We start from the raw sequence: 15,415 nt of genomic DNA, 5'->3' as shown, positions 1-15,415 counted from the left end.
TCTTCCATTGAGCACTCTTTAATATATACACACATATATACTGCGAAGGAGGAATAGAAAAAGGGGGACATACAACCAAACAGACGGACAAACAGTTTAGACGTGAATGAATGGAAGAGTATTGAGACTTGTTGTCACTTGACAATCGGTAGGACACACCAATTGCAATCAATATGAAGCTTGTTGAAAATACACCAACATTTGCTGATAACTAACAATAGGCGTATTTTGCATCTGTGGAAACGGCATATGATTTCACGTGTCAAAAAAGTGCTTTAGTTTTAGCACATGTGAAATACAAACACGTTTATAACAATGTCTGCCCGCTTTTTTATTTTTTGTTAAAAGATATAAAGTGTATATTTGTTGTGCAAGACACATTTACTATCATGAAATTACATCAAATATATTATAAACACACACACACCTACATATATATATATATATATATATATATATATATATATATATATATATATATAGTTGTGCACAAATGTTTCTAATTAAATATTATTAATATAAAAAACCGGTCCATGAAAATTATTATTATTATTATTATTATTATTATTATTATTATTATTATTATTATTATCATTTTTTACTCACTAGGAGAATATATATATGTATGTATGTAGAAATAATATATATATATATATACATATATAATTACTATTGCTAATAATAACATATATGTTCATACACACACACACACACACACACACACACACACACACATATATATGTGTAGATATATGAAAACATATTAACAGCACCTATGTAGACGTGCAACGAGAAATGCCTAGTAACTAAGTAATTGTTTCATTCTTCCCGAAATATGTATGCATATGTATATATGCTTTACTTGAAAGAAATTATCCTTCATTATGAATGTTCTTATGTGTAAACGAAGTATCCTTCTGTGTCTGTCTGTCTTACTGTCTCCTTAAATATACATATATATATATATATATATATATAAGTATTCATACTATCAGGCAGTATCAGTCATACACACACATACACACACACACACACACATATATATATATGCACATACCACAATTTGAATTGTAAATATTCTAATATATAATATGCGACATGTGTATATTTATAACCTAGAATATATTTTTTTCATTATGCCTATATCAAGCACAATCACACATAAACAGACCATATATGCTTATCATAAACAACTGCACATGCACTATATCAAGCTCACTATATCTAGCACACATGTACACACACACACACATATCACATAAACATACGTATACAGACGTATTAAGAAGATATGTACTCTCAGAGATGTGAATAATATACTTTTATAGCTTTATTCGAATATATGTTTGTACGCACATACGCATAAGCATTACATTCTTTTTAAAGAATCACACAAGTTTATTAATAACGGTACTTACACTAACACATGGTACAAGGCGGATGGCCATGTCTTTGGTCTTTCCAAAAAATTGTAAATCCTTGCCTGGAGCTTCCGATATCTAGCATCCCTCCTGTGGCCATGAAAATGTAGTGGTTTTCCGAGTAATGACATCCGTGGCTGATGATAGCGATTACAGTTCATATTTTTCCGTATGTTAAAACTGTTGCTATTGTCTCTCTGGCCGTCACATTCAACGCCACCGTCCTCGGCGTCGTCCATACCGACAAACGCGACTTTGAGCGGTTTGCGTTCGGCCCGAGCCGGAGAAATCGGTGGACTATCATCTGGAATACCTCGAAAATTCAGACCTACGAACTGGCGAGACGTGTTATCCTCCCCGATCTGCTCGATGCGAGCGGAAGCGACGGTGCTGTTTCTGTCCTTAGACGTTAAAAGAATCGCTACCCTTTCTTCTTCTTCGTCGTCGTCGTCTTCTTTCTCGCCACCAGTTTCTAAGTTAACTTTGTGTTCACTCTGCTCGTTCGCTTCGACATCATCATTTATAATTGTAGTTCTAGTCGCTACGCTGTTCGTTCCGGCTTCTGGCGTAATATAAAACGACTCAACATTAACTACAGTACTTTCGCCTGTAAAGCTATCTCTGTGTTGATGAGCAACTAATGTAGTTGTTTGTATTTCTTCACGGGGTTTAGCATGTATTTGACATGTGGCGAGTTCGTACAACTCTGGAATGTTTAGCGGCTGTCGAATATCTAGTTCTCTTTGATATAACGCCTTATCAAAGACATTATCCGGATTCTCTTCATCCTGATTCTGTTGATAGTAAGAATTGGTTTTATACTGATTTTGATTATCTTCTATTGTTGTTGTTGTTGTTGACGATGACGCTCTCAACCCGTCCTGGGTTTCCCCTTGTTTCAATGGAGGGTATTCTCCATCCGAGACAAGCACACTTTCCACATCACACACAATATCCCTAGTTTTTACTTTGCCAACTTCTTCCAGTTTGTTGTGACTATTTTCCTCTCCCCCCTCTATTTCGATATCCACGCTATCTACAACCACTTGGTATGCATCGACTTCACCCCTCTCCTGTCCCACCACGTTTTCTGTGCTTACTTTTCCTTCTTGTTTTCTACTTCGACACCGGCAGACACTGAGGTATGTGTTTGCGTGTCCCTCGGTTGCGTAAAACCCTTTCCCCCCCTCCTCTAGCTCTATCTCCCCGTCGCTATCGACGCCCTCTGTCGTCACACTTTCCGCTTGGCTCCTTGCCAGATACGCTTCCTCCCCCAGATCTCTTTCCCGGTCCCAGGATGCGACAAGTTTGTCAAACTTAACAGAGGAAACTCCTACGTGACTCGCCGAAATAGGGTTTATGATACAATCCGGCGGACCGGTAACGGTTACCGCTCCTGCCGGGGTCGAGCTGGGATCGCTTCTTTTGAAGGATCCACTCGGTGATGATGAGGCGAAGTTGCAAAGAGAAGGCACACTACTACAAACGTCAACAACCTCACACGCTGTACTTCTTGTGATGGTTGGGAAAACTGCAACAGAAGCAGTAGAGGCAATAGTTGAATAAATGGCGCTATTTTCTCGGGCTGTAGCATTCACATGTATATTATTTAGATTAGCAGCCGACACATTAGTATTTTTAGTAGCATTATTAGTATTATTATTAGTAGTATTAGATGTAGTAGTAGTATTATTATTATTATTAGTAGTAGTAGTAGTAGTAGTAGTAGTAATGTCCGGTTTTACAGCTGATACAGAAAACGACTTCGAGTTTATAAACACGGAAACAGGAAGGTTAGCAGCAGACAGTTTACTAGAAACTCCAAACTGTTGCGCCTCCGCCGCCGATCCACGTTGCGTGTCGCTTTCCTTGTCTCTACTTCGTTGTGGTTGCTGTTGTCTGTCGTCGTGATGACGATAGCTGCGAGATTGGTGATGATGATAATGCGGATGATAATAATTCGGGTGGTCTAGGTGGTGGGATGTGTGGCCGTATTGGTCAGGGGCGACCACCACCTGCTGTGAGTGGTCGTGGATCCTTGCCAAAGCCGATGGAACGCGGGGGGCTTCGCCCGTTACAGTAGCTGTCGTCCAAACTATCGCCGCCGTCGCCGCCTCCACAGGAACGGTCGCCAGTGGCAAAGTTTCAACCCTAACGACGTCTCCGTCAGGAATAGAACAATGGAAACCACCGCCACCACCACCATCACTACTACTACTACTACTACTACTATTACTGCTTTCATAATGAACTTTATTGTTATTGTTTCTTTGTTGAACGGTGTATCTATCTATTAGATCATGCGTATCCGTAGCCTTATCCCGTTTATTATCACTACAGATAATAATGCTGTTAGTAGTATTAATATTAGTAGTACTACCACTACTAAAACAACAACTACTACTACTACTACTACTACTTCTACTACTGGCATTTCTATAATTTTTTGTCGCGTTAATAAGAGAGGAAAACGACTGTCCTACAGCTGAAATCACATTTTCTGAGGAATCAATTATTTCAGGTTCGATCTCAACCTGAGTATCTGAGTGGAACGCCCGTGCCGATTGATCATTTGCATAAAGATAATGGGGCGCACTATGTCGTTGGCGAGCAAGGACAATAGTATTGGAACAAGATGGGCTGAGTAGGGCAGGGGAAGAAAGGGGTTTGGTGCTTATTTTTTTATGATTATGGTTATTATGATGATGTTGATGATGATAATGCTGTTGATGATAGTAGCATTGGGTATTTGGGTATTGGTTGTATCGCGGTCGCTGATGGGCGTGGTGTTGGTAGCAGTGACAAAAGTAGTGGCGGTGGTGGTGGTCACGGTCCAATTCTTCTTGATTTCGGTGCTTGATATCCTTACTCGATGGGTATGTATTAGATAACCCCATTGTTCGAGTAGGCTTGTCAATAGGATGAGTCCCGTCGTTGGTCAGATCATAGCAGCTGAGTGACGTTTCTCTGACGCACGGGGAAGACACCGATCGAACTAGCGATGGCCGCATTGAATACGAGGAGCTCATCTGCGTAATCAACGATGTTGAGGCTGAAATAGGCAATAGGATAGCGGTCGAAGCAATCGATTCATCGATTGTGACAGCCAGTGCAAGGTCGGCATTCGATCCGTTTAATGATTCACTCATATTGATATTTAATTCCAAAAATCTAATTCGAATTACTTAAATATAATTTCATTGCTGGTAGTTAACATACGCAAATAAGTGTCTGTATCGCAGGATTATTTGGAAGTATGCCTATCTATTCCTACAATTTTAATTCAGTTAATTTGAAAAGAAGATCTTTGCTGGTTATGAAATAAGGTATCTTTATTTACATACTGCATAATCGCATAATAAAAACATTCTTTTGATTTGAGCCGAAGCAGTAAAAACGCACCGCGTTACTCTTCGCTGCGTCGTAGAATATACACAGTTGCCATGGAAACGCACGTGTGTAAACCGTTCCCGGTGTTTACAGAATACGGAAACCATCAATAGATCGATCGATCGATAAAGTTTGTGAATCGGCCACGTGTTGGTTTTATGATGGAAACGAAGCGATATTCAAGGCGAAGCTTTTCACTGAAAAAAAAAAAAGAAAGAAACAGTGAGAAAATATATTAATCAATATTTTGTTTCAATTCAAGAAAAGAAATGTACATATATACACTAGCTGAAATAAACGTTTTAGAGCAGGTTTGTCATAAATAAATGTGAGACATCTTTAAAAAGAACAAGACACCATACACGTGGCTGCTTCAAAACAGACAATGTCACACTCGTTGACTGATATATTTACTATTATCATTAATAATGAGTCAGCATTTGTAAAGGTAAAACACGCTTCGAGGATAAGGGTTAATGAGATTGTTAGATTGACAGTTGAATTATGATGAATATCATAAAACGATTGAAAACCTTTTCATACCACGCGTTTAAACAGGCGACTCAGAAAATAACAGTTTTACCTTCGTTATCTGAAAAATATACTATAACATCAAAATCACTGTGTGTGTGTGTTTGTTTGTTATTTCCTTATCTGTTCCGAAAGGGCTGAACCTATCTTTTGAAAATTTCACACAAAGCTAATTTATATGTCTGGCAGTGTTCTTAGATAGGGTTTGTACAGAAATTCATCCGATAAGTATTGATAATCGAATAAAATCCGATACTAAAAATAGTCTTTCGTTGTTATAGATAAAAATTAATTTTACGGGAGAATATTTTACGTTACACAAGCCAAGGTAGATAATTTTTCGGAATTCAAGGAAGATTTAATTCTCAGCAAATCATTTCTTCTTAAAAAAACGGAACTATTAGTATTAGAGCATTCCACTACAAATCAAATGGTTCCATTTTCAAGCCTGGGTGTACATCACCAGTTTAGTTGTTTTTTTTTTCTTATAATGATTTCAATTTACGATAAAAGAGGAGGACCATTTAAAATCGCCGCAAATTATTTCTTCGTTTGCACATTTTAAAACTAAACATTAATCAGAAGTCACTTTTCCAGGGCATTCATCGTCAAACTCAAATATCAGCTTACGTGGTATTCTAAACAAAGACCGGATTGCGAGAAATGATATTATCATTATTATATTTTATTTATTTAAATTTATTTACGAATCAGCCCACCGGGAAAATTATTCCTCGTAATATATAATATCTAATAGAGAATTGATTCTATAATATAATACTAAAATATCATGCTTAAGCGTATTGCGCGACCGGGCAACGCCGGGAGTCCAGCTAGTCGTTCATATAACGTGACGACCATCGGATTAAGTAGGGAGAAAGTGTGAGTTCAAATCTTGTCAAAGTAAATCAAATATCCATTTTCTGTTCTCCCTAAGACGAGAGTCGTTCCAAAAGTAAACCCTCTCTCTCTATATATATATATTATTTCAACAGTTGAATAGCTACTAAGACGGGAGTTGGATCATTAAAACGAGCTACCTTCTGGGTTCCAGAATTTATTTTTTTAAAATTATCACTACTACTTTTGCCAGAGATGAACGATGGCTATTCGTGAGCGTCCGGAGCGCATTTTCCGCCTCATGACGCATTTACTAAATACTAATATCCGAAAGCGGTCCGGCATTTTAACTGAATGTATATAAAAAAAATACACGCGTTTCTGCTTAAAATGTAAAAGAAACTAATAATCACATTTGCAATACCGAAATATTTACTTAAATCGCCCAATTAGGTTCCGCTAAAAAAACTGAAAACCTGCGAAAGCTAGTGATGTCATTAAGCAATGTGCAAACTATAGTACGTATCCATGTATTTTGACCCGTGTTAATGTTTTGCGAAAATCTTTGGAGAAATAACTGAAAGGAATATTGAAGCATTTAAACTGTGCAATAGAAAAATATTTATCTGAAAAACTCTATAATAAACTAATGGCATCGCTCATGAGCTTCATGTAAGAAAGTGTTTAGAAGTTTTCCATACAGTAAACCGAAGAAGAAAATTAAGTAGAAGAGAAAAAAATCAGAAGAAAAAGTAGAAACAGAGGAAAAGAGTAACAGAAAAGAATAAGGGGGAAGAGAAAAAACAAAAACAAAACAAAACAAAAAAAAATAGAGAGGAAAAAAAGGAAAACAAAAATTCTACCGATGTAAACGTCGACCTTCTTCGTGTGATATGTTAGAACTCGGGAATCTTTCTGCCTAATTTGAAAGAAGAATGTCACTTAGCACTGAATGTTGGGCGAGGAAAATCTACTAAGCATATCTGGTGTAGAAGTTTATAAAATTTGCGAACAATATTTTATAAATAATTACTTATTTACACATAATTATTTATTTATAAATAATTCTAAATAAAATATTTTATAAACAATAGTAAAAGACAGTGCCGTTCTATATCGTTGGAAAACGATGTCAATTATTGTCATCATATATATATATATATATATATATATATATATATATATATATATACATGCGACTGGGGAACGCTTGTGAATTTCATACTCCTATGAAACTTCCTCCTTCGGAGGAAGCCGGTTAAACCCTGAATAGGGTTGGTGCTGACTGCACACACATGTATATATGTATATATTCAGGGTTTAACCGGCTTCCTCAGAAGGAGGAAGTTTTATGGGAGTATGAAATTCACAAGCGGTCCCCAGTTGCATATATATATATATATATATATATATATATATATATATATATATATATATATTTGTGTATGTGTATGAATGTAGCTAAGTAGTAAGTTGCCACATATATTTTCTAACTTACTATATATATATGTATATATATGTATATATACATATATAGTACATACTATATCTATAATATAAAGCTGAATGTGTGTGTATGTGTGTGTGTGTGTCTCTGGTCACGAATAGGCTCCTATATTGTTGACTATTTAAAAGAAAAACTGATAACAAATAATGATAGAAGATGTATCGAGACACAGGAATGGGTATGTTTGATCTGGCAGAACGGTGGTTCATTAAAATTGTGGGGTCTGCGTTCGCGCCTGGTCTACAAAGTATGGAAATAAAAAAATTATACATTAAAAGAAAAAAAACATTTAAAAGTTTTTTGATATAGATGTACATAATAATACTTTGACAAGTATGTTTTAACTTAAATAGGATGGTATAATAAAATTGTGGGGTCTGGCCTCTATAGAATGGAAATAGGCACAAACTTTTATAAAGACTTTTCATATCTATCTGCGTAAGTATACTTTGATAGTTATGTTTCAGTTTGAAAAAATATAGTATAATAAAATTATGAGGTGTTCGTTCGCACCTGACCTCCATAGAATGGAAATATGTCACAAAATTTAACAAGGTTTTTTAATATAGATCCACAGAATATTGTGATAAGTGTTTTAGTGTGAACAGGTATGGTAAAATAAATTATGGGGTTTATCTATTTTATTTTTACTTTCATCATATTTTGCTTTGGTTTTGATACCCCCAAATTCGAAGCTATCTTTTTACAACCCTTCCTTTTCATAACCTATCATACTTTCATAAATCAGAGTCCATTTTCTGTAGGCTGTTTTTGAACCCAGTCAACGACGGGTACTTTTGCTAGTACATATATATAATTATTTACTATAATAATTGAAACATTTAGTTTTAAAATGTTTCTTCACGTCTGTCAGAATGACCTAATCATTATATGATAATTCGCGGATAAGAGCTAAAATGACCACTTTTGTTTCAACTGAAAGTGCTAAACGATAAGATACGCGTTTCTTAAAGGGGCTGACATAATAATTTACTATAATAATTATTAAATACTTACAGGCACTAGTATTTCATACTTTCGAGAATAACCAGTGAAGGTTGTCACGATTAACACCGGTCGATAGATCCGAACCCGGCAACAGAAAACATATCTGGCTTCATTAGCAAGGACCCGATCAATTAGACCACCGTTAACCGCGAGAAATAGTGTTGAAATGTAAACATTTATTTTTAAAAATGTTTTTAACCTCTGTCAGAATGATCTAATCATTATCTTATGATCTGCAAATAAGATCTAAAGTGACCGACTTTATTACAACTGAAAGTGCTCAACGATAAGAAACATAATTATTTACTATAATAATTATTAAATACCTAATAACACTAGTGTTTCATCCTTTCGAGAATCATTATATATATATATATATATATATATATATATATATATATATATATATAACGAAACATGGAACACTATATTTTTCCTTTCTAAAATTAACAATGCTCTTAAACCTTTTTAATTTTTAATTTTCTTGCCTGATAAGATCCATAATGATCGAAGCGGTCTGCCCAACGTCGTAAGATATACATATATATATATATATATATATATATATATATATATATATATATATATATATATATATATATATATGTGTGTGTGTGTGTGTGTGTGTGTGTGTGTTTGTGTGTGTGTATGTGTGTGTTACCGGTCGGAAATGATTCTGTACTTCAAGTTGTTACATGGTTCCTTCTAAGCCTCCCGCTTCATAGAGGGTGCTCTGACTCTAAATGAGAAACGGTCTGATCCTCTCTGCTTCTTTGATTCTCTGATTTGAATCTGATTCTCTTCTCCTCGTTAACTCTTCGAACCCTTTCCTATGTTGAGAAATCATTTCTGCCATGACGTCACGTATGTCTGGTCAACGTGACCACAACTCACGTGTTTCAAACATGCGCAATTTTCACGTTTTGAAACCATTACTGACCACCAGGAAATTTCCCATTCTCTTTGTTTTACAAAGGAATTTAACCTACTTGTTAATCCTCTAACCGATATTTTTATTGAGCATTCTTTCTAAGAATGTGAATAGATTTTCCAACCAAATTTTATTTATAAAATATTTTAAAAGAATTAACAATTTAACTGGACATTCCATTTAAAACCTCTTGTTCTTTAAAACTTAAAAGGATAAAATAAATATGACGGTGTTCATTAAAACGGAAAAGCGGAAGATCTAGAACCTAACGGTTCGCCTAGCAGTTGCGTGATTTTTATTACAAGGAAAAAAATGGTAAAAGATCCACTTTTAATCTTTTTCCTATGTAAACCATATATAACTAGAGTATACTATATTTGTGGATTAAAGGGTTTCGTTTGAAATTGTGTTGAAATTGTGTTAATTGAGTTAGACGAAAACAGTTTAGAGTTTGACAAAACAAAACACCTGAACTTAATTTTGTTTTTCTATTTGTTTTAGTTATGCATATTTTTGTTTATTTTTGTCTTGCAAACTAAGATGAAAATTGTCACCCCTCCCCCACTTAAACACTGCGCACCCATGATATATTCAAGTAAACTAGCGATAAAAAGGCTAGGCAAAATTCCAGAATGTTCCACAAACCAGGAATTATTTTCTCCTATATAAGAAGCTAGGACTAAGTAGTATACTTAAGATCTATTACTATAAGTTCGCTTGTATTGAAATGCTGCTTCTCTGCTAGCTATATCAAATCGCTGAACATTGTTTTACTTTCAAGTATATTTGTAATTTAAACGCAGTGACCATAGCTACGTCGCTAGGACTTTTACTGAGCCTGATCAAACTGACTGTATTTTACTATGAATCCCGACGCAACATACATAAATAGTTTTCTCTCATTGCGGTACGAACACCTGCTGGATTCTATGCATATCCAATATATATACTTTATCTCCAAGACGACTGCCTATGTCTGATTTGCATGTTAAATTAAAAAAAAATGTTTTTTCTTCTTCTAACTAAACTTTACTTGACACTCAAAATTCTAATAATTAATTCTACTGTTTTCTGTAAGTTTAACCCTCTCTTGAAAACTAACAATCTGCCCTAGTCCCCAAGCTGCCACTAATACGCATGCATTACACAGGACTTGGATTGAGTTCCTTAGTTTTCAGCCCTTAACCTTCGCATGCTGACCGATTGAAAGTCATGATCACTAAACATCCATTCATTTCTACCCTTAAGGCATGCACTTGTTTGTTCTTAACCAGGTAGATACTTACTAACCACGGTCTGTACTTAGATTTACAGCTATCTATATTTAGTACTGACATGCAAAAGTTCAAGTGCAACGTGAACGACATCTTGCTGCCCAACTTCCTACACAGTACCCCTGATGCTTGTGTCCCTGATAGTAGCTCCCTACAACAAAGTGGCATGTGCCTTGTTTGGGGCGAAAATGTAATAGAACAAAAGCAAAAAAACATATTATTATAATGATTTTCTGAAAAGTAGGCTACATCAAAATGAGGTCACCATCATATGCTTGTCCAGGGTTTCCAGATTGACCTTTTAAAAGGAAAAAATCGCAAATTTCGCCTATTTTAAACAGTTAGGCTTTCGAAAACTGTATTTAACCTTATTCAAAACGTAACGTACGAACTAAGAAGAGAACAAGCAGAATATTTTATTGAATTTAAGTTAGAATCAAATCCAAGCTGATAATAGTCGATAGAATAATTCACATAATCCAATACATTTTAGGTTGCGTCAGATTGATAAGCGCTATACATTTATATCTTTAAAAAAGTTTGAATGTTTGTAACTCCTTATGTCCTAATGGCTTTATTGTAAAATCTTTAATAGTCAAAATTATTTTCTAGGATTATTTACGCGGTGGACGTTATTTTATTATAAAATCAAATTCATATATGCAATCGATTTCAATGGTAGTGAATAACGATATCCCGTTGAAAAATATAGTTTTAATAAAAAACATTGATGATTTCTATATGTTTTAACGTAAATCACACAGACGTAGCTGGTAGCGCCACATATAGCTTCTCTATATCTCATTCCCTATCTCAGATGGTTACATTTCCGACACGTTTCCCAGACCAGCACGACCAACATGCCTCACTTCTAGATCTCTTTCTGACAACAGTTCCCAATGACTGTACAACAAATGCCCATAGCCCACTCGGGAATGCTGATCACGCTGTGATAATGGTAGAAATCAGCCTAAATTCTCGCCCTAAAACTGAAGACCCACTACTCAAAACAACGAGGTATTACAAAAAGGCTGATTGGGAAGCCATCAGGGAGCTCATCAGAGATGCCCCATGGCAAAATATCTTTACTCTTCCAGCGGAACAGTGTGCAAATGAGACAACTGAATGGTTCAAAACTGCTATTGAAGCACATGTTCCCGCACGGAAATACTATAGCAAGCCCCACTCCCCCCAATGGTTTACTTCTGCTTGTGCAGCTGCCATTTGTCAAAGGCAGCATGCGTTCCGCAGATTCAACCGATATAAGTCCAGCTCAAATAAACAGAAGTTTATAGAAGCTAGAAATAATTGTAAGAGAGTGATAGACACAGCTAAGTCAGATTACTCTGAAACCACCAGAAAGCGCATCGAAGCACAGAAATTAGGAACCCGGGATTTTTGGAAAATCTACAACAGCGTAGTTAATAATGGACAGTCAATTATTCCCCCACTAACAAACAATCATGAGGTTGCTTGCACGGCAACTGACAAGGCTAATCTGCTTGCCAGTCGGTTTGCCTCAAACTCCACACTGAACTCGGTACACCACTCACTCCCTGATTTTCCTCTGCGAACAGACGCCACACTTGACGACTTGAAAATCACCCCTTCTCAGGTACATGCTATTATAAAAAACCTAGACACCTCTAAAGCATGTGGACCAGATCTCATCCCGGCTGTGCTATTAAAAAAATGCTCTGCCGAGGTTGCTCCAGTTCTGTCCAAACTTTACAATAAATGCCTTAACGAATCTTGTTTTCCCGACTGCTGGAAAACCGCCTCTGTGGTACCAGTCTTCAAGAATTCTGGTGAAAGAACTGACCCACTAAATTATCGCCCCATTAGCCTCCTCCCGCTTTTCGCCAAAATATTTGAGTCCTTAGTTAATAAAGCCCTAGTCCAGCACCTAACAGCTGCTAAACTCTTGACTGACAAACAATATGGATTCAGGCAAGCCCGTTCAACAGCAGATATCTTAACTGTAGTTTCTGAACGTATATACCGTTCATTGGATAAAACAGGGGAGGGTAGAGCGGTGGCCCTTGATATATCTAAGGCTTTTGACAGGGTATGGCACGATGGTCTTCTAAGGAAAATTAGATCATATGGAATCACTGGAAGAATTCATAACGTAATTAAATCCTTCTTAAGTAATAGAAAAATCAAAGTTGTCCTCGACGGACGTACATCCAAACAATATGACATAAATGCGGGAGTGCCTCAGGGGTCTATCCTTGGACCTCTATTGTTCCTGATATTCATAAACGACCTCCCTGATAATATTGTTTCGGAGATGGGTATATTTGCCGATGACACCACTCTCTATAACAGATATGAGGGGAAAACAAATGAACACATATCCAAGAAAATGGCAGAAACACTAGAGGATGACCTCCAATCCGTAGTGGAATGGGGACAAAAATGGTTGGTCTCATTCAATGCTGCTAAGACTAAGCTTGTTTCCTTCAATAACTACAAGAAACCTTCTCTACCACCAATAGCAATGGCCAAGAACACATTGCCTGAAAGTACTTCTTTTAAACTCCTCGGCCTAACGTTTACAGGGAATATGAACTGGAATAGATACATTGAGAGCATTGCCAAGGCTGCTGCAAGGAAGGTTGGCTCCCTCTACCGTGCTAGAAAACTACTTACGCCTGCCAGTATCCTATACCTCTATAAGGCAACCATTCGCCCATGTATGGAGTACTGTTGTCACATCTGGGCTGGTGCATCTGCTGCTTGTCTCTCGCTCCTGGACAGGGTTCAAAAAAGAGTCGCAAACCTGATAGGTCCTGAACTGTCATCTGGGCTTCAACCTCTGTCCCATCGACGAGATGTTGCATCCCTCTGCCTGTTCTACAAATACTTTAATGGTGAATGCTCTGACGAACTGCAAACACTTGTACCTCCCCGACGTAACTACCCCCGACAAACCCGACAAGCTACTAAGTCTCATCCCTTTACAGTGGAGATCCCTAGGTGCAAGAAAGCCTTTTACTCCAATAGTTTCTTCCCCAGAACTGCGGGTCTTTGGAACTCCCTTCCGGGATTCTGCTTTCCCAACTGCAATGATATGCAGAAGTTCAAGTGTAATGTTAACAAACATCTTTCTACTCTTCTCCCTTCATAATGACCCCGCTAATTAATTCCCTAATAGTAGCCCCCTGCTTCAAAGTGGCACTGTGCCTTGTTTGGGGTGAAAATTGAATAAAAAAAAAAAAAAAAAAGTTTAATACACACTCCAAATCATTGCATGGAAAATTTCAAAGAAATCAATAATAATATAAACTAGCGGAACCTGTGAGAATTCCACAACGGCATGTTTCATATGTTATATATTGTTTCTGTGAATGGAGACCCCGAAATATTATTGTAGCCCTTTTGTTAAAACTGGGTCAGAACATATCTGGTTATTATGAATATCTCATATATCCTTATAGGAGTCTATGAGATATATCCATGGTATGGACGCCCGGCGCGAACGGAAACTCCACAATATCATTATGCCATATTTAGAACGAAAAGACACTAAACTTTGTGTCCTAGCCAGAAGACCAACAAAGCAGATTTAAGTTTCATGCCCTCCCTAAAACAACACATTTTTTTAATTTAATATTTTTAAATTTTTACTTTGGATTTTGGGTAATCGAGTAATCCTATCTATTAAATAGTAGGATGAAAGTTAATAACATTCTACAAACATTAAATGTACGGTATTAATATATAGATGCTACGTACATCTTACAATAAAATAAAGTAAATAGAAACACTACGTTACATACTAAGTTTACTCTCGTATTTTTGAACAATCATGCATATTAGTATTTCTATTTGGTTAATAAAAATATCAATTTTATATTTACACAAAAAAACACACACAAAGAAGAATAACGAATTAATGAAAAATGTAATAACATGACCAACAGAAACGACCACTAATGTAATATTTTGTATTATCACATTTTCTTTCTCGTGTAGTTATTGCATGCATTAACAAGGCTTGCATTTTTCATTCCAGGTCAATTGTTATTAAGTGACCTCATATAAACTGTGGAACATATTCGATTTTGTTTTTATCTGGCAAAAATAGCGGCTAAAAGGTAAAAATGAAAACAGTTGGAACTTTGCAGGCGCAGGTGTACTTAAAGTGTGCCCCTACGCATGCACAAATATGCAGTTATACATTAAATTGGGTTAATTTTAAACGTTTTGATATTATGCTGTCATTTGCTCAGATGGAAGCAAATAACGCTAGAGTGTTAAATGTTTTGATTTCGATTTTAGCTGATGGAACACAAATCATTTAAAAAACTTTTGAATCAGTACTATTCAATAGAGCGCAATGTAATAATCAATAGCGAATTGTTGTGGTGATTCACCCATTCACAAGATATGGACTTGTCTGAACTGTATAAAATAATCGAGAGGTACTGACTCTCGGTGTGGCATGTGCACTTTATATAAGGAAGTTGAAGTTCTGACCTCGACAATAACTCCGACACAAACTGGG

General features: G+C 36.3%; 1 protein-coding gene across 1 annotated transcript in view; it reads right to left on the bottom strand.

Moving 5' to 3' along the window:
* The window catches only part of LOC145279599 (uncharacterized), a 1,226,395-nt gene that overhangs the window by 1,148,899 nt on the left and 62,081 nt on the right, over positions 1-15,415 (bottom strand). Inside the window, exon 2 of the mRNA XM_080130763.1 lies at positions 1,419-5,008. Within this exon, the coding sequence (XP_079986889.1) occupies positions 1,419-4,570 (3,152 nt within the window). The 5' untranslated portion in view covers positions 4,571-5,008. The remainder of the gene's footprint in view (positions 1-1,418; positions 5,009-15,415) is intronic.

Source organism: Euprymna scolopes, chromosome 7 (genome assembly GCF_053919585.1).
Source record: "Euprymna scolopes isolate OS-2025 chromosome 7, ASM5391958v1, whole genome shotgun sequence".
Classification (NCBI taxonomy): Eukaryota; Metazoa; Mollusca; class Cephalopoda; order Sepiida; family Sepiolidae; genus Euprymna; species Euprymna scolopes.
Note: the sequence above shows the minus strand (reverse complement) of the source record. Positions and strands in the feature narration are given on the sequence as shown.